This window comes from Tachyglossus aculeatus, chromosome 8 (genome assembly GCF_015852505.1).
Source record: "Tachyglossus aculeatus isolate mTacAcu1 chromosome 8, mTacAcu1.pri, whole genome shotgun sequence".
NCBI lineage: Eukaryota > Metazoa > Chordata > Mammalia > Monotremata > Tachyglossidae > Tachyglossus > Tachyglossus aculeatus.
The window spans coordinates 32,357,592-32,377,397 of record NC_052073.1 but is presented as its reverse complement, the minus strand read 5'-3'; the positions used below and the strand labels follow the sequence as shown (position 1 = coordinate 32,377,397).

Below are 19,806 nucleotides of genomic sequence, written 5' to 3'. Positions count from 1 at the left end.
CACAGGGGGCTCTCATTCTACCATCTAAGGACCTGTTCTCCAATGTTTCACTCATTTTTTGTTTCTCATATCTGGGCCTCCTTGAGGTTTTTTTCCACCCAGCACAGAAACGAAACCTGGACACAATCTGCTAATGAAAGACAAAATCCTGCTCAGAGTGCTCTCATCCATGGAGGGGATGAGGCTTAAGCAGCATCTGGGAGAAAGAAGGATTAGCACTTAGGGCTCTACAACTTTGCACTTAAGCATATTTGCAGCTTAGATGAACTTACACTTTGCCAATTTTTCCTTCCATTCTTTGGCTATCAATGGCTGTAGCGCTGGTGAACACCTTGTGTCTGTCATTCTCTCCCAAAAGTCTCTAGGGTCTGTACCGCTTCCTCAATTGTATTCGCTCAAGCACTTATGTACAGTGCTCTGTACATAATAGCTGGGCAAAAAATACTATTGACTGATGGATAGGACAGAGCAGGGCTTGTCCTCAGGGAAACGTGATGTGCTGTCTGGGCCCCTAGGTTACACTTGGCAGGACTCTGCTGCCCCGAGTGTCACCCCCAAGGGTCCAGGTAGAAACCAAATTAATAATAATAATAATAACAATAATAATAATAATTGTAGTATTCTTTAGGCACTATGTGCCAGGCATTGTACTAAACACTGGGGTGCATACAAGCAAATCGGGTTGGACACAGTCCCTGGCCCACGTGAGACTCACAGTCTCAGTCGCCATTTTACAGAGGACTTAACTGAGACCCAGAGAAGTTAAGCAACTTTTTTTTCTTTTTTTTATAAGTGCTTACTATGTACAAAGCACTGTTCTAAGCACTGGGGAGGTTACAAGGTGATCAGGTTGTCCCACCGGGAGCTCACAGTCTTAATCCCCATTTTAGAGACGAGGTCACTGAGGCACGGAGAAGTTAAGTGACTTGCCCAAAGTCACACAGCTGACAGTTGGCGGAGCCGGGATTTGAACCCCTGACCTCTGACTCCAAAGCCCAGGCTCTTTCCACTGAGCCACGCCAAGGTCACACAGCAGACAACTGGCAGAGCTGGGATTAGAACCCATTTCTTGTGGAACGGCTGGTGGGTTGGAGAAAACCATGCAGTCAGTTACAGTCAAACTCTGCTTCCCCAGCAGTAAGGGAGCTGGGACTGCCACTGGGCAAGCATTTCAATCAATCAATCAATCAATCAATCATGTTTATTGAGTATTTACTGTGTGCAGAGCGCTGTACTAAGCGCTTGGGAAGTCCAAGTTGGCAACATATAGAGACAGTCCCTACCCAACAGTGGGCTCACAGTCTAAAAGGGGGAGACAGACAACAAAACCAAACATATTAACAAAATAAAAGATATGTACAAGTAAAATAAAGAGTAATAAATATGTACAAACATATATACACCATATGCGGGTGTGGATAAGCCACTCAAGCCCTTAGGGCCCATGGCCTCTCCAGCTGCTAACTGTTAAGAGCTCCTAAGTGTTTACTAGGTGCCCAGCACTTTGCACAGGATCTGTAGCCTTTAAGCACTAGTCACCCCACCCTCCGCACTTCTGTACCTGTCCATAGCTGTTTAATCTTCACCCCTCTCAAACTGTAAGGTTCCTGTGGCCAGGGAACATGTCTACCGACTGTCATATTGTACCTCTGAAAGCTTAGAACAGTGCTTGCATACAGTAAGCATTCGATAGTATGAGATCCCACTCTATCCAAAGGTAGGGGATAACTTCATCAAGGACGGAATAGCTATTTGGGAAGCAGAAAGAGCATGCAATTTCCTTGGCAGAAACCTGAATCCAGCCACCTGCCAATCTATCCATCAATCAATCCTGTCACCCTTTGGAAACTGCCTCTGGGGTGAAATGTTTGGACAGCCCCTGGCCTCCAAGATTGAGCACTGAGCCCCTACCCCAGGGCAGAGAGGTCCAGCTGCAGAGCAGTCTGGGGTGGGGAGAGGCTAATGTGAGTGAACAAGGGCAGTAGAGTTCTGCAGTGAGTGAGCAACTTGGGCCAGCATCTCTCTGGGAAATAGGACAGAGCCCCAGTTTGGAGCAGACCCCTGTCCCCTGTGGGCTGATTCCACTCCAGGGCCACCCAAGTAGCTAGCCCTGCTATTATCAAAGCCCTCAATTAGCAGGTGGACACCAACGCAGATCAGCTTGACCACTTTGCCTCTCTGTTGCTGAGGAGCAGCAGCGAGGCCTAGTGGAAAGAGTCACCTGGGAATCAGGGGACCTGGATTCTAATCCTGGCTTTGCCATTTGCCTGTTGTATAATAATGATGGCATTTGTTTAGCGCTTACTATGTGCAAAGTGACCTTGAGCAAGTCACTTCACTTCTCTGGGCCTCAGTTTCCTCATCTGTCCCTTTTTTCCCTCCTTCTTTGCTTGTGAGACCCCTGTGAGGCAAGAACTGTGTCTGTCCTGATTAACTAGCATCTTCCTCAGTGTTTGGTACATAGTAAGCACTCAACGAACACCACACATCATTATTCTAATTACCTTTCCCAGTCACTTCTCCAAGAGCAATTCCTCACTCCCACCATGAGAAAACTGAGGTCAGAGAGCTGTTATGACGATGAGGCCTTGAGTAATGATGTCCCGGGTCAGATCCAAGGTCCATCCATCCCAGGATTCTGCCTCCAATAGCAGCACCAGGACGCTTAGAGGACAGGGAGACGGCTGCCCTCCTGGACGGATGAATCAGCCCTCTCCCGCAACCCTTCTGCCCAAACCTCATTCCAGACCAAATGGGTGCTGGCAGGAAATTACAAGATGAAACTGAATTGTGGCAGAGAGAGTCAGCGAATTAGAGCTAAGAGAGGAAACTCGGAAACGTCTGCGTCCCACCCGGCTATTCCCACCCGTCTTCTTCCTGAGATCTGTCCAGAAATGAATGGGCTTTCACCATCAGCAACGAGGTTGCACTGTACCCACTCTGGGTGCTGGACATCATTCAGCAAGACAGGAAGCAAAGGTGAGGTCACTGTAGCTCTGAAACTGACACATTAACACATTCAGCTGGACCATCAAAAGCCAGAACTCTCCTTTATAATGGCCCCTCCTACTCACGAGTCAACCAGGGGATGATTCAGTTAAATCCTCCAGTGGGGGGAAGTGAAACGTATTTTGAGCAACGTGAGGCCCCCGTCATCAGTGGGAGTGGGAATCCTCTGTACCCCTGGAGGATCTAGAGAAGAACAGAATCCTAAAATGGCTGCTGCCAATGAACTCAGCTTTCTCACTCACACATCAGCTTGGGATTCATTCATTCAGTCAGTCAGTTGTATTTATTGAGCACTTCCTGTGTGCAGATCACTGTACTGAGCACTTGGAAAGTATAATTCAGCAACAGAGACAATCCCTACCGAACAACGGGCTCACAGTCTAGAAGGGGGAAGACAGACATCAAAACAAGTAAATGGGCATCAATAGCATCAAAATAAATGAATAGAATTATATATACACATCATTAATAAAATAAATAGAATAACAAATATGTACATATATACATAAGTGCTGTGAGGACAGCAGGGAGGGGGGAAGAGCAGAGGGAGGGAGTCAGGGCGATGGGGAGGGGAGGAGGAGCAGAGGAAAAGGGGGGCTCAGTCTGGGAAGGCCTCTGGAAGGTGGTGAGCTTTTAGTAGGGCTTTGAAGGGGGAAATATCCTATTGTGGCATATGTGAGGAGGGAGGGCATTCCAGGCCAGAGGTAGGATGTGGGCCAGGGGTCGACAGCAGGACAGGCGAAAACGAGGCACAGTGAGAAGGTTAGTGCCAGAGGAGCACAGTGTGCGGCCTGGGCTGTAGAAGGAGACAAGGGAGGTGAGGTAGGAGGGGGCAAGGTAACGGAGAGCTTTGAAGCCAATAGTGAGGAGTTTTTGCTTGATATGGAGGATTGATGGGCAGCCACTGAAGATTTTGGCAGGGGGGGCGGGTGACATGCCATTAGCGTTTCTTTAGAAAGATAATCCAGGCAGCAGGGTGAAGTATAGACTGAAGTGCGGAGAGACAGAAGGTTGGGAGATCAGAAAGGAGGTTAATACAGTAGTCCAGTCAGAATATGATGAGTGATTATACAGTGTTAAGTGCTTAGTACAGTGCTCTGCACATAGTAAGTGCTCAATAAATACGGTTGATGATTGTACTAACAAGGTAGCGGTTTGGATGGAGAGGAAAGGGCGGATCTTGGCAATGTTGTGAAGGTGAGATGGGCAGGTTTTGGTGACATATTGTATATGTGGGTTGAATGAGAGAGCGGAGTCAAGGATCACACCAAGTTTGCAGGCTTGTGAGATGGGAAGGATGGTAGTGCCATCCACAGTGTTGGGAAAGTCAAGGAGAGGACAGGGTTTGGGAGGGAAGATAAGAAGCTCAGTCTTGGACATGTTGAGTTTTAGGTGGTGGGAGGACATCCAGGTGAAGATGTCCTGAAGGTAGGAGGAGATACGAGCCTGGAGGGAGGGAGGGAGAACGGGGAGGAGATACGGATTTCGGTTTTGCCAATCATTTTTTCTGTCCCCTAATCTTCCCATTCAAACTAAGAACCTCACAAGTAGGAGAGCAGTTGTGTTTCCTCACATCTCAGAAAAAGGCTAAGAACAGGGGCAGAAGGTAGAGAGACTTTGATCTCTCGCAGCATGAGAGAGCAAGTCTTCCTTTCTGGGGGCCTGTAAGAACAAGAGTCACCCATCTGTCTTGGATGAGGTAGCAAGTGCCTGGAGGCAGGGGATTTAGTCAGATGACCTCTTGAGGGTCTTTCCAGGGATCTTAACCCCAGCTCTTACACTGACTTCTTTTGACTCCTTTCAGAGAGTGGGTCATACGGTGATATTTGTTTGGAAGCCTCTGAAGGTGTTGTCATTCTTATCGGCATCTTAGTGACTTTAACATCTCTGTGATCCGAGCTGACCTTCTTGGGAGCCATAGAAGTTAGGGGAGAATTGTTCTTCCCACTTTTTAGATGGGGAAACTGAGGCCCAGAGAGATCTCCTGCACATCAAGAATAGAGTGGGGGTTAGAGTTGAGTACGTCAGGGCAGAAATCCAAACATTCCTTAAGGAGTTGAAGGGGAGAGAGAGAGGGAAGGAAGGAGTAGCTTCCATGCCCAGGCTAATTTCTGGCTTCAATCCTACTTTCTTCGGCCATTTCTTTGCCCTTCCACGGTTCCGATTGGAATCTACAGCCTCTTGGCACCAAGGGGACATCTTTTTTCATATTTGTTAAGCTCTTAGTATGTGCCAGGTGTCCAGATCAGACACAGTCCATGTCCCACATGGAGTCATAGTATTACAGATGATTTTCCATTTTACAGATGATTTTCTAAGATGTCCAAGGTCACATAGCAGACAAGCAGTGGAGCTGAGATTAAAACTCGGATCCACAGACTCCCAGACTCTGGACTCCCTGACTCTCCTGCTGATCAAAGGCTGGGCTGGAAGCAGCAGGCCCAGGAAACAGATCTTCAAGGGGAGGGCACATGGGGACCCTAGTATACTAGCTTGGTCTGGGGAGATATGGGGGAGAGCACAATAGACACAATTGGACCTATTGGGCACAATAGAAACTGTTGTGTACCAGGATGCAGAGGGAATCTGTGCCCAAGGAAGATTAATTTATCAATGGTATTCACTGAGTGCTTACTATGTGCAGAACACTGGACTAAGCACTTTGGAAGAGTATAATACAATAAAGTTAAAAGATACAATCCCTGCCCACAAGGAGCTTTGTCTAGAGACTTAGTCTCATCCTCCCCATCCCCCCCGCCCTACCTCCTTCCCCTCCCCACAGCACTTGTATATATATTTGTACAGATTTTATTTATTACTCTATTTTACTTATACATATTTACAACTCTATTTATTTTGTTAATGATGTGCATATAGCTTTAATTCTATTCATTCTGATGATTTTGACACCTGTCTACATGTTTTGGTTTGTTGTCTATCTCCCCATTCTAGACTGTGGGCCTGTTGTTGGGTAGGGACTGTATAGGTTGCCAACTTGGACTTCCCAAGTGCTTAGTACAGTGCTCTGCACACAGTAAGCGCTCAATAAATACAACTGAATGAATGAATGAATGAATAGAGAGCAGGTGGGGAATGCAGAGTATCACTATTTCTTTTAAAATAATGACAAAACATTGTTGGCTTGTGCTCTCTTCAGGCCTCTAGATCCTTTTCTACCTCCTTTCATAAAATAATCCAGCCATTCATTTTTGCCATTAATTTTCCCCAGATTCCAAACAAGCTGGTTGTTGGGTAGGGACCGTCTCTATATGTTGCCAACTTGTACTTCCCAAGCACTTAGTACAGTGTTCTGCACACGGTAAACGTGCAATAAATACGATTGAATGAAAGAATGAATGAATCTCTGGCAACCATGGCCAATCAGGAGGACTCCTGAGACAGCCCAAAGGCCTGCTCAGGGACATTTTCTCACAGGAAGAAATCTCTCTTCCACTAACAGTTTTCCATTCTCCCACCCTGAATTGTGAGAAAATGTTTCCAGCATTAGCTGGCTAAAAGGTCAGATAGTTTTCATGCCATTAAAGGGCAAGAAGTTTTTCAACTTGCTCTGTGAAGACACTGTCTCAATGATAAAAGAGTCTCACTGTTAACCCTAAAGGTTTGCTGTAGTATCATATAACAGCTACAGGAAAATCCATGCAAGCATTAGCCACTTTCCAATGAAAGTCTCACTGGCATTACCGTTAGGACATCTCTGCTCTCTGCTCATTCCTGGTCTTAATCCTGATCCTTTTTGCCCCTGACAGTCCTTCCCATCGTGAGATAACACCAAACTTCCCACCCCCAGGTCTTCTTCCCAACACATTTCAAAAGCATCGTGGCCACGGAAACCCTTCCTTAGCCTTCCCTCACTCTAAGGGGCATGGCCATCCCTGGCAGGATTGTGGAGAAAGTCTTGATGAGGAACCTCCCCATCACCCCTGCCCCACATCTCCTCTCAGGTCAACTGTCCCCCACATACACAAATACACACACACACACACACACACACACACACACACACACACTTTTTCTCTCTCTCTCTCTCTCTCTCTCTCTCTCTCTCTCTCTCTCTCTCTCCTGGCCTCCTCACTCTCCGAAGTCACCTTCCTGGGCCTGGCTTCTGCTTCCTTCACCTCAGCGCCTGCCTCTTGTCCCTGTTCCTTCTCCACTCTCGCCAAACTGCTTAGCACTAACCTTGCTTTACATGACACCCCACCACCTCTGACTTCATCCTCTTGAGGGCATTTGGAAGTCTTGTGGTCAGGGATGGTGACTGCCTTTATGGGATAAGGATAGGGCAGGAGGGAAGGAAGGTAATCTGAAGCGGGGAGGATTCCTTTAGGGGAGTCAGAGCTGGTAGGAGTTTTGGAGGTGAGTGGGCCCAGGAGATTGGTTGTTTTTATTTATATGTAACATATAAATATTCATTCAATCGTTCATTCATATTTACTGAGCACTTACTGTGTGCAGAGCACTGTACTAAGCACTTATGAGTACAGTACAACAGTAAACAGACACATGCCCTTCCCACAACGAGTTTACTGTCTAGAGGGATAAGAATATTTTCATAACTATCACTGGGGCTGGATTGACTGCCTACTGGAGGTTGAAGCTTACTGGATTCTTCAGGCGCAGGATAGAAGCTGGTCTTTTGGAAAGGCTCTGCACATGGGACATAATAATAATAATCATAATTATGGTATTTGTTACATACTTACTATGAGTCAGGCACTGTACTAAACCCTGAGGTGGATATAAGCAAATCGGGTTGGAAAAAGTCCCTGTCCCACATGTGACTCACAGCCTTAATTCCCATTTTACAGATAAAGTAACTGACGTCCAGAGAAATTGAGTGACTTGCCCAAGGCCACACAGCAGACAAGTGGCAGAGGTGGGATTAGAACCCAGGTCCTTCTGACTCCCAAGCCTGTGTTCTATCCACTAAGCCACGCTGCCTATATATCAGCGCTTAGAACAGTGCTTGGCACCTAGTAAGCACTTAACAAATACCATCATTATTATTATTTTATGGCATTTGGGGTTTCAGGTCATCTGGGATGGGAGGGAGAGGGAGAGGTAGCAATGAACAGGGAGCCGCGGTGGTGGGGAAGGGAGATCAAAGGAGGAGGAGTCACCTGGCTGTAGATCTAGATGTTAAACTTCAACATGGAATGGTCTGATGCCAATTCCCAACATCCTCCTCCTCCTTTTTGCTGTTCCCCCGAGCATTCTTATAATAATAATAATATAATAATGGCATTTATTAAGCGCTTACTATGTGCAAAGCACTGTTCTAAGCGCTGGGGAGGTTACAAGGTGATCAGGTTGTCCCACGGGGGGCTCACAGTCTTAATCCCCATTTTACAGATGAGGGAACTGAGGCCCAGAGAAGTGAAGTGACTTGCCCAAAGTCACACAGCTGACAATTGGTGGAGCCGGGATTTGAACCCATGACCTCTGACTCCAAAGCCCGGGCTCTTTCCACTGAGCCACGCTGCTTCTTCCACCCAATCCAATCACCCCCAGTTCCTGTCCCGGCCTGTCCGGCCAGAGCCGAACCCCAGGATCCCAGTGCGGGGTTTTGGCCCAGATCAAGTCTAGGCCCGAAGAGTCCCATCACTGTTGTTCATGTGATGTGCACTGATCCCCTGAGGACTTCTGTGGGATTTGGTCGGGCACAGCAGGAGCTCAGTTGCTGCCCCTGGTCCAGACTGAGCTCCAAGCAAGGCTGGAGATGAGGTCCTGAGGGAACCACCTGAGCCTGACCCATGCCTGGACAGCGGGAGGGAACTGGGCTCCAAGATGACTCCCGGGTCAGTGTCCCCCCGGGATTTGTCACTGGAGCCTGACACGGGCCACATTTTCCTTCTGCGTCGACTAAGCCCTTCCCCCAACATCGTGTCCTTTTCTCAGGAAACCTCCAAATGCGTCCCATTGATCTGCTTCTGATTTGATGTCTCTTCCACGCCTGGGCTCTGGAGCATAGGAAATGCCCCCAAGACTCATTTACTGACTCAGGGATCTCACCACGTGCTGTCCCGGAGAGCGTTGATCATATGACTCATTATTATTATCATTATTATGGTATTTGTTAAGCACTTACTATGTGCCAGGCACTGTACTGAGTACTGAGGTGGATACAAGTAAATTGGGATGGACAAAGTCCCTGTTCCACATAAAGCTCACAGCCTTAATCCCCATTTTACAGATGGGGTAACTGAGGCCCAGGGAAGTAAAGCGACTTGCCCAAGGCCACACAGCAGACAAGTGGAGAATCTGGGATCAGAACCCATGACCTTCTGACTCAGGCCCGTTCTGCTGCTTCCCTGGTAAACCTGATCCTTATTCCAAATCTTTCTCTAAAAGGCTCCCCTCCCTGCAATCATCCTCTCCAAAAAACCACAGAGCCTTGTTCTTGGTGTTGGTGCTGACCCTTCATCTGGCCAAACCACAGAAAAAAAGCAGTTAACAATGTGGATGCCTGCACTCTCCATCCCTCACTTCTCCTCCTCATTCCCCCACTCATCCCCTTCTCTCCCTTTTCACTCCTTCACTGACCCCCTTCTCGCCCTCTTAATAATAATAATGATGGTATTTGTTAAGTGCTTCCTATGTGCCAGGTACTGTTCTAAGCGCTGGGCTAGATACACGCTAATCAGGTTGGACGCAGTCCAAGGCAAAGGGCTCACAGTCTGAATCCCCATTTTACAGATGAGGGAACTGAAGTATAGAGAAGTGAGGTGACTTATCCAAGGTCACCCAGCAGACAAGTGGCGGAGTCGGGATTAGAACCCAGGTCCTTCCTGACTCTCAGGCCTGTGCTCTATCCACTAGGCCAAGCTCTTCAGTATCCAAACCAATCGATCAATCAATCAATCAATTAATAGCATTTTTTTTGAATACTTGTTGAACCTGTTAGTCTGTATGCTTTTTGAGGGCAGGGATCACGTCTACTCAATTCTACTGCATTCTTCTACACAGGGTAAATGCACGCTACATACAATTGATTCACTGATTAAGTATGTGCCACTGTTCTAGATATTTGGGAGGGTAAAGCAGAAGCAAGACACCCATTCCCTAACCTCAAAAATTTACACTCCAGTAGGAAAGACAGGTTGACAAAGTTGTTAATAAATGGTGGAAACACGTGGAAGAACAAAAATAGAACAAGCAGCTGGGCAGATAGGTCAGGACTCTACCCAGGAACTTGTCAAACTGTATTCCTTATTTTTACCAGCTCCAGGCTGCAAATTTTCTGAGACATGCAAACCCTTCTTCTTGTTCTTAACATTCTAAACTCCAACTCATCCTCCAGTGTTTCTCCTTCTGTATCCTGAACCAACAGATTCCTCTTCCTCCTTCTTGCCTCCATGAGTGGCTGCCATCCTGCCTCTGCCACTTGTCTGCTGTGACCTTGGGCAAGTCACTTAACTTCTCTGTCCCTCACTTTGCTCATCTGTAAAATGGGGATTGAGTCAGTGAATCCCACGTGGGACAGGGACTGTGTTCAACCTGATTTTCTCGTATCTACCCCAGTGTTCAGTACAGTGCCTGGCACATAGTAAGCCCTTAACAAATACCACCGTTATTACCCTGCTCCGCCAAGGGAACCTCACCAGGGGCCAGCAGCTCCATCAGAAAGATGGGTAGAGCTGCAGAATGGGCTCTTGAGGCCTCAGAGAGTGAATACAGCTTCTCTAAGTACTTCTCTGTCTCCGCGGGGAAGACTAGGGCAAGGGGAAGGAAGAATCAGGCCCATCGACAGTGTACTCCATATCTCAGCCCCATTTAGCCAAAATAGTACACCAATCAATGGTGTTTATTGAATGCTTATTTTGTGCACAGCCCCGTACTAAGCCCTTGGAAGAGTACAATGCAGTGACAGATATAGTCCTTGCCATCAAGAAGCTTACAGTCTACTGGGCAAGACAAACATTAAAATAAACTACAGAAAAAGGAAACAACTGAGTATAAAGATATGTTCATAAGTGCAGTGGGAATGAGAGTGGGGGAAGTACCTAAATGCTACATGGGGAATTTGTTAAGCACTTATGATGTGCCAGTCAGTGTACTAAGTGCTGGGGTGGATACAAGCAAACTGGGTTGGACATAGTCTCCATCCCACCTGGAGCTCACAGTCTCAATACCCATTTTACAGATGAAGTAACTGAGGCACAGAGAATAATAATAATAGCATTTATTAAGCGCTTACTATGTGCAAAGCACTGTTCTAAGCGCTGGGAAGGTCACAAGGTGATCAGGTTGTCCCACAGGGGGCTCACAGTCTTAATCCCCATTTTACGGATGAGGTAACTGAGGCCCAGAGAAGTGAAGTGACTTGCCCAAGGTCACACAGCAGACATGTGGTGGGGGCAGAATTGGAACCCATGAGCTTCTGACTTCCAGGCCTGAGCACTATTCAGTATGCCATGATTATTTTGCACGTAGTAAGTGCTTAATAAATGCCATCATTATTATTAGGGGGTGGGACTAAGTATGTGGGAGAGGCAGAGGGAGGGAAAGGAAGGTGGGGGAGTGAGAGCTCAGGGGGAAAGGCTTCCTAGAGATACGATTTTCAGTAGGACTCTAAAGAAGAGGAAAATGCTGATCTGTTGGCTATATAGAGGGAGGGTATTCTGATCCAGTTGAGCAAAATAGCCTAGATTCAAACATTTTTGCATGCTCTTCATTCTGAGCATTTTAGAGCACTCTCTCTCAGCATCAGAGCCAGCTCCTGTTCTCTTGCCTCCTATCAAATGGTGCATTGCAGTGGGAAATGGAAACTCCCAGACCTGTACAACTGGGATTTGGAGGGTCCTGGGGAGGTCCGGAGCCAGTCCAGAAGCCTGAGAGGGCAGCTCAGGAATAGACAGAAACTTCATCCACCTGAGTTGCATTCCTGCCTTAGCAACTGACTTTCTGTTCCTCATTTTATTCTCTGGGAATGGGACCAGCCTCCAGAGAAATACTCAGGTCATCCTGATTTAGTTTCCTGGGAGATTCCAGTCCCGGTCCTCCTCCTGGCCTCCTCCGTGACCTGAGCTGCTTATCCTCTCAATATGTCTCTGTTTCCACATGAGTAATGGGAAATGGCATGGCCTAGTGGAGCGCAGGCTTGGGAGTCAGAAGGACCTGGGTTCTAATCCCAGATCTGCCACTTGTCAGCTATGTGACCTTGAGCAAGTCACTTTAACTTCTCTGTCTCAGTTACCTCATCTGTAAAATGGGGATTAAGACTGTGAGCCTCATGTAGGAGAGAGACTGTGTCCAACCTGATTAGCTTGTATCTACCCCAGGGCTGAAAACAGTGCTTGACATGTAGTAAGTGCTTAACAAATACCATTACTCTTATTATTACTATTATTAATTTGGGGATAAGGTACCTGTTCTATTTCCCTCTTAAATTGTGGAGAAAGGACTGTGCCAGATCAGGCAATCCTGAATCTTCCCCAGCATTTAGCACAGTGTTTGGCCCAGAGTAAATGCTTAAGATATGCCTTAATTATTTATTTGTACCACCTAAAAATGAACTAATTTACCCCAAATAAACGTCCACACCAGGGTTTGGGAGCTCTGTCTGCAGCCCACCCCTCCCCTGTGAAGGCACAGTAGGAGAGCTGGATGAATTACCTTTCACTGAAAGAAACTGGTTTTGCTTTAACCAGTGCAACCTGAGACAGGTCTAGGAACAGCAGAGTGAGTGTTGGAAGTAGGGATGGTGATGATGATTATGATACTTCTGAAGCACTTACTATGTGCTGGGCACTGTCCTACTGTCCAAGGTAATCCAGTTGGACACAGTCCCTGTCCCACCACCTTAAGTCTCATTTTGAGGATGAGGGAACTGAGGCCCAGAGAAGTAAAGTGATTTTCCCGAGGTCACAGAGCAGACAAGTGGAGGAGCCAGCCTTCTGTCTCTCAGGCCTGTGCTCTAGCCACTAGGCAACACTGCTTCTCCAGCCGTGCCACTCGACGCCAAGCATCCGGTCAGCAGCGGGGAGGGTTGGCATTACAACCCTGGGGGCTTTTTCAGTCTTGAAAGCTACAGGGGAAAAAGCAACTGGGGAAGAGCGGGATTGGGACTTTCATCCTGTGGGGAGAAAAATCCACTGCAGCTGCAGCTGAGCAGCGGAAAGAGTGAAGAGACAACAATGCCCACTCTTCTGCCTTACTACTCTAATCTCATCCAACTCATCTCATCTGCTCTCATCTCTTCCACCACCCCTCCCTCGCCCCCCAGCATGTGAGAACTCCCCACTCACTTTCTCCTCCCTCCCCTCCCCATTACCAACTCTGTTCCCTCCTCCTGCAGTGTCCTTCCCCCGTTCTTTACCAAACCACATCCTCCCCCTCGTAAAATGCTTTTAAAAGAGCTCACCTCTTCCCAGTTTGACCCTCCCTCCCCCTTCATCGATAGTCACTCCAGTCACATCAGAAACCCTCAGATGTAAGGACATTTTGGCGTACAATATTTACATGTTTTTGTCATCATAGACGACGGTGCCTTTTGGGTATTGTTGTTTATGTAATCACTGATTCATGCAATATCCAGCCAGCGCAGATAGGAGAATAATTCCTAAGACTGTCATCACTTTCTACTCTAAACTGGCTTTGGAAATACATATTCTGGAAAAATGGAGCGGAATCAGAACTTTAATTAACACTCGTAAATCCTTCTCTCCCTATAAATAAAACTATATCGATTTACCTATGATAGAATGTGCAGAATTGAAACTAAATGAAAATCATAAACGCTTCGGAGTATGCTAGATTATCAGCTTTGTGGGACATCATGATGATGAGGAGGAGAAGGGAAGGAGAAGGAGGAGGAGAAGGAGGAAGAGTAGGAGGAAGAGGAGTTTTGCACGTTGAGGTGACTGGGATAGAATGAGAACTAAAGGCTTCCGAAAATTTTCTACATCAACAATTGGAGATGTCATCTCCCTCATGTGGCTAAATTCAAATATTACTTCCTATTTGCACCACATTTTATTACAATGAAAATCTACTGCGTATTTAGAAAACTGCTCTGGTTTTTGTCAATAATATGGTACTGAAAATTCAATTTTCAGGCAATCACAAAAAAGGAATGCCTATATTCTGTTAGGGTCCATTGATTGGATGAGTGCTTGTGGAACCTTGAGTTATTTGATTATTGATGTGCCCAAAAGACAGAGAGAGTTCCCTCCTGTGGGCAGAGCGCTTGTCCTAGACACTTAGGGGACGACAGAAGAAGGAATAGATTATTTTTAAAATTCGCTAGAAGAGGAAATGAAGAAGAAAATACAGCTAAAATGGAGAGTGGGTGAATCAGTTATGGAAACCACCAAAATAGCAGGGGTTAGAGTACTTACCTCGATTTTTGGTTCAAAGGTGGGCTGTGATGTGGAAAGAGATAGGGGGTGCATGGGTTGCCATTTCACAGTTCGGTCTCGTTCAACCCGAGTCAAACCCAATGAGTGGGTTCTGTCCGGAGCCTCACAGTTTTCCGTTGACTGAGTCCAACTGGAACCAATCTGGTTTCTGGAAGGGGCGGGCTGGGGAAGAAGGTGGCTTCCTGGAACAATAAAAGTTTTATATTCTGACGTGCTTGGGGAACGGACGGTGCCAGACAATGAAACATGTCCATTACCTACAAGTCAGAGGGCCTAGCTAGTAATGTTGCAAAATCAAACCAAGGGCTCAGGAAGACCCAGGAAGTCTGTGAGGATACCAGGGAGACATGGATCCCTTGTGAAGAAGGAATTTCCAATTCACCAAATTTGCCCACATATTGGGGGTCCTTCATAGTGACCGGCTTCCTAGTTCCCCAGGCAGCGAGGGGCCGGATAGCAAAGCTTTGGCTATATTTGGTTGGCACATACCCACAGAAGGAATCTTGGGAAGCAAAATTCCCAGAAGTGCTCACTTAGCAGATGGTGGGTGGTTAGGGAGGCTGCTGTCCTGGTTTTATACCAGATGGGTCCAATCTTCAGCGGGTCTGTCCTCTGCCTGGTACTGTGACATCATCTGCCTTTAGGTTGGCTAACTTGATTTTCAGCACCTAGTCTCCCTCCGCCTCGGCTACTGTCTTCGAGGCCCACAGCTCTGAAGCAGCGCTCGTGTTCGCAGGGACCCAGGTGGGGATCGCGGTGGCTTTGACGTGAGGGGTGGAGGGCATCAGGCGTCCCCTGCCCCCCAGAGAGACTCTCTAGGTTCAGGTGGTGGACTGTTTGTTGGGACACCCAACAAACGAGGCATTGGACATCATCAGGTTGCTCCACCAGCCCAGTGCAACACACATGACAGGCCTGTGCATCTGGGCGTCCGGTCTCTGTGAAGGCCATCAGTGTCCTGCCTCCAGGCAAAGCAGGGGTGATATTGTAATCCTGGAGGATCCTGCTCGCTGAGAAAATAGGAGGTCGGATTTGGAACGAAGGCCCTGTGATGCGTCCCGACCTCCTCTGCGTTGCCCGTCCATCTCCTGGGCCCGGCTCTAACTTTGTCTGTTTTCCCTTGCAGCCTGCAAAAGGAAAGAACAAGAGCATGGCAAGGACCGAGGAAACACCCCCAAAAAGCCCAGGTTGGTCTTCACGGATGTTCAGCGTCGAACTCTACATGCAATATTCAAGGAAAATAAGCGTCCATCCAAAGAATTACAAATCACCATTTCCCAGCAGCTAGGCTTGGAGCTGAGCACTGTCAGCAACTTTTTCATGAATGCCAGGAGGAGGAGTCTGGATAAGTGGCAGGATGAGGGCAGTACAAATTCAGGCAATTCATCTTCTTCATCAAGCACTTGTACCAAAGCATGAAGGATTAACCACGGACTCAAACCTCGGTGGAAAAGCTTTAAATTAAATGAAAATTAAAAAAAACCCCAGAAAACAAAACAAAGACTCAAGAGAGCAGGTTTATACTATTTGAAAAAAAATTATTTATAAGTCCAAAGAAACCAAAGACTTAGCTCACCTGCATTTTCAACTTTGTTTCCGGAGCTCACACTTCGGCAAGAGGACGGCTTGGCCAACAAACGAACAAGCCGCTGGGTCTTAAGCCTTCAGCTCACGATCATTTTCTTGGTACTTGCCTGGTCCGTGGGTTGGAGGGTCGTGATTTCTCGCAGTCGAACGGTCATCTTATCGGATCCAGCGCTTTCACCGCCGGCTACACCCCGCCAAAGTGGATGGGGGCCTTCGCACTGTGCACACAGGCTGGGGTTTAGGGGCTCAATGAGGGCCGGTCTTCAGGAAGGGTTGGGCCGGCGGAGTCATCTGGATTCGTTGGATGGTAGTGTGATTTCGCTCCTTTATCGTTTGAACCTGCCCGGCAACAGCCCTGCGTCGTGTGGCTTCAAACCCGGCAGAGAAATTTGGAACAGCGCCTAAACCAGTGCATTCTCTTTGTTTGTTAAGGGATGTTCAGACCTAAAAAAAAAAAAATCCATCCATGAAAAAAAAAAATCATCTCCTAGGTACCAAAGAACACATTTAATATCCTAGTGCAGGTATTTTATTGCAATGATTTTAATATTCCAAAGCTATTTTTACACAAAATACTATGTAAAGTTATAGGTATAAACTGATCTAGCTGTATGACACATTACACGCATATAATCATGACTGTTATTTCCCATTCCTGCAGCATTTGTTTGATAGGTTGATTTTCAGAACTGGCCAGAAAGAATGTAGCTTCAGAGGAGCAGCCAAGGCGCCAGCCGAGCAGTCAGTGCAGCACGTACCCTGATGGGCTAGATTCTCTCCCTGCAGTCCCCGTTAATATTTCTTAACGGGCTCCATCCGTGGCCCAGGCCGACCCTCCTAATGGGATTTCTATTCTTTCCAGATCTTCTGCCAAAAGGGAGTTTGGATGGCAGAGGGACCTGAAGAGGTGTTACCTCAAAAATCTCAGCCTCTATAGTAATTCACATTCTTTCTTGTTGCTGCTCCAGTGAGTAGAGTAATGCAAATCTAAGATTCCACTCTCTTAAAAGTTGTCACTGATAGGGTCCCTGAATCCATTCTCCAAACAGAATGTGACACATTGCTCCCTTCTCCTCAACAGAATATGACCTTGCTCTATACTCCTCACATTTATGCCCAAACCCAGCCAGGGGCAAAGAGATTTCTAGAACCAGGAGTGAACTAAAGATAACAAAGGGGTACTGAAGTCAGAGTAAGGTCTCTTACAAAGTTGGAGTTCCCTCTGGAAAATTATCTCCTAATCTAATTAGACTAACAGGCTGTCTTGCATGAGCTTAGTTGCCTCAGCTATTAAACTAGAGTCTGGCAAAATGTCTCTCGTTAGCAAAGAGGCTGCACAATTCTGACACACTTTCTGGATTCTTAAGACCAAGCTCATTGAATTCTAGCCTGCACCACTGCTGAAAGATGCAAGACTAAACTGTCATGACTCCTCCTGAGACCACTGTTGAGTGAGAAAAGGATGCCACCATCAAAAACTACCAATTCATTTTTTACCCAACCCGCCCCCTCCCCCCCCCCAAAAAAAACTACAGTGCACTTGCCTTGTGGGATTTTCTCTGTTTTTATTTTCTTCCAAAGTCCTAGTCTTTTTTTCAACATTGCCTTCTATGCACCCCATAATTACCAAATCAGAACTCGGCTATTAAAAGAAAGCATTTAAACTGTGTCCCTTCAAGGTCCTCTATAAATGCACTGTCAGAACCTTCTGAATAAAGGGACACCACCAAATGATATGCACTCTTTCCAGGATTAAAAACTATTACATAATTTACTTAAAATTTACAGAAAAAAAGCCTTATTTAAAACTTGCCCATGAAAAATGCAGGGAGATTCAAAATACATTACCACATTTTTAGAATTTTCCGCCGTAATGTCTTTTGAAAAGCAAGTGATTTACCTATTTGCTCAAACCAAAGAGAATACTCGTACCAGCGTAGAATTTTCACCAATATGCATTTTCAAAACCTAAAGTTATTCTTTCGCAGAAACAACTGCTATACAAGCTACAGGCTATTTTTCTTTTTTTAATCACTCTTCTGTTCAGGACTATTTAAGACATTCGCTGTTCAGAAGCAGTGCTGGACAAATTCAGCCACCTCGTAATCAATAGCCTAATCATATCTCATGTCCCTGGAACGTCTTCTTCACTCCCACTCCCAATACCATGAGGAAAAAGAAATGTCCCAACTTCTGGTTAGTTTATTATTGATTTTGTGTTCGGGATATTGACCCATTCCACTGACCAAAACAGAATCCCCACCACTGCCTGACTCCCTCAAAACCTGATCGCTTGGGGACCTCTTACAAAATGGACCCAAGGAAATCGTTTTACGTTTCGTCGTTCCAAAGCTGCACTTAAACGATCCCCTTCCCGGTTCCTTGAGGAAACAGATCCCACCTGCCGATCGATCATCCAGGTCTGGCCATGCCAGGATGGGTTCTCTATTGGGAGCCGAGCAGGGGGGCGGGATGGCAGGAGGGGGGTTAGGGAGGTGGGCTGGACCTCTTTGAGAGACAGGGCTTCGGGCTCAGTTCAGGAGAAAGGGTTCTGGGCCCAGGGGCTTAGCACGCCAGTCTCAGAAGGCCGATTCCAGAGACCAAAGAACCAGGGCGGTAAGGGGAGGTGGAGGAGTCGGGGCGGTGGAGGGCCCGGGTTGAACTGACCAGTGCCGTTTCCCCGGCTCCAAAGCCGTAAGGGTCGCCTTCCCGTTGGGAAGCGCTGGGCTCTCCCTGCTCTCCTGGACAGCCTGGTCCTCACAGGCTGAACACAGACCTAGCTATACCAAAGAGTCGTACGACACGTCTCCTCACGTGAGCTGCAAAAAGCCCCTTCCCTTCTTCATACATCAAGGATGAAAACTATGCATTTAGCAAACAAAGAGAAAGCACTATCTCCCTTTTCTAACTCGCCGTGTTTAGGGTGCATTCACCGGTCGGAGGCCATTTTGAGACTGGTTTGGCCTTCGGGTTTGTTATTGTGGTGTGGTTAGCTTTACAATACATTTGGTAACTATTTCCTAAATGTTAAGGACAAAGAAGCAGAAGGTAAGAAATAGCTACTTCCACGTGTAAAAAAAAATGTGTAAAGATTGCTATTTATAGTGTGAACCAAAGACGCTACCTCACTCGATTTCCATTGGTGATTTTAATCACATCGATGATACCAAAGAATACCAAAGATATTTCATGCACGGCCTTGTTCTGCAGAGGGAACTCAGCTCCTCCCCCCCGCCCCCTCCCCGCACCCCTCTTGCCTTCCCTCCCCCTTCTCAATGTTCACTCAGTGTGTAGACATCTTCACTCTGAATAATAATAATGGTAATCATCATGATATTAACAATAACAACATGAACGTGAGTACTGCTACTACTACTACTTAATAAATCTCTAGGCAAACATATTGCAAAGTTTGTAAACTCATAGGACGAGTGCCTTGCTTGAACCAAAGTGTTAAACCGCTGTTGACCTCTCTCACCTTATACTCTTTGAATACCTCAGCCTCTTAGAAAGGCCACTAATGAAAAAAAAAAGGAATAATTATTCACCGTGGTGCTTTTCCCGTGCAACCATGCAATGAAACTTTCTTTGATACCAAAGGAAAATTTTTTTTTCCACTTTCTTGCTGACAAACCAAAGCTCCTCCTTCTCCTTCTTCCCTCGAGATGCTCCCACCACCGCTGAGTCCTTCCGGCAGGCGAGGCCGTGCATCGCTTTTACCAATTCCTCCAAATACCTCATAGTAATAAATCCTTAGGGTTACGTTGTATAGAGAGTCTATGTGATAAGGCAGAACTTACTAGTTTGATAATTGTTAAGATTACTTTTCAAA

At 46.7% G+C, this 19,806-nt stretch overlaps 1 protein-coding gene across 1 annotated transcript in view; it reads left to right on the top strand.

Moving 5' to 3' along the window:
* Positions 1-16,525, top strand: part of ONECUT1 (one cut homeobox 1) — a 37,632-nt gene extending 21,107 nt beyond the window's left edge. Inside the window, exon 4 of the mRNA XM_038750473.1 lies at positions 15,514-16,525. Within this exon, the coding sequence (XP_038606401.1) occupies positions 15,514-15,806 (293 nt within the window). The 3' untranslated portion in view covers positions 15,807-16,525. The remainder of the gene's footprint in view (positions 1-15,513) is intronic.
* Positions 16,526-19,806: the final 3,281 nt, after the last annotated feature.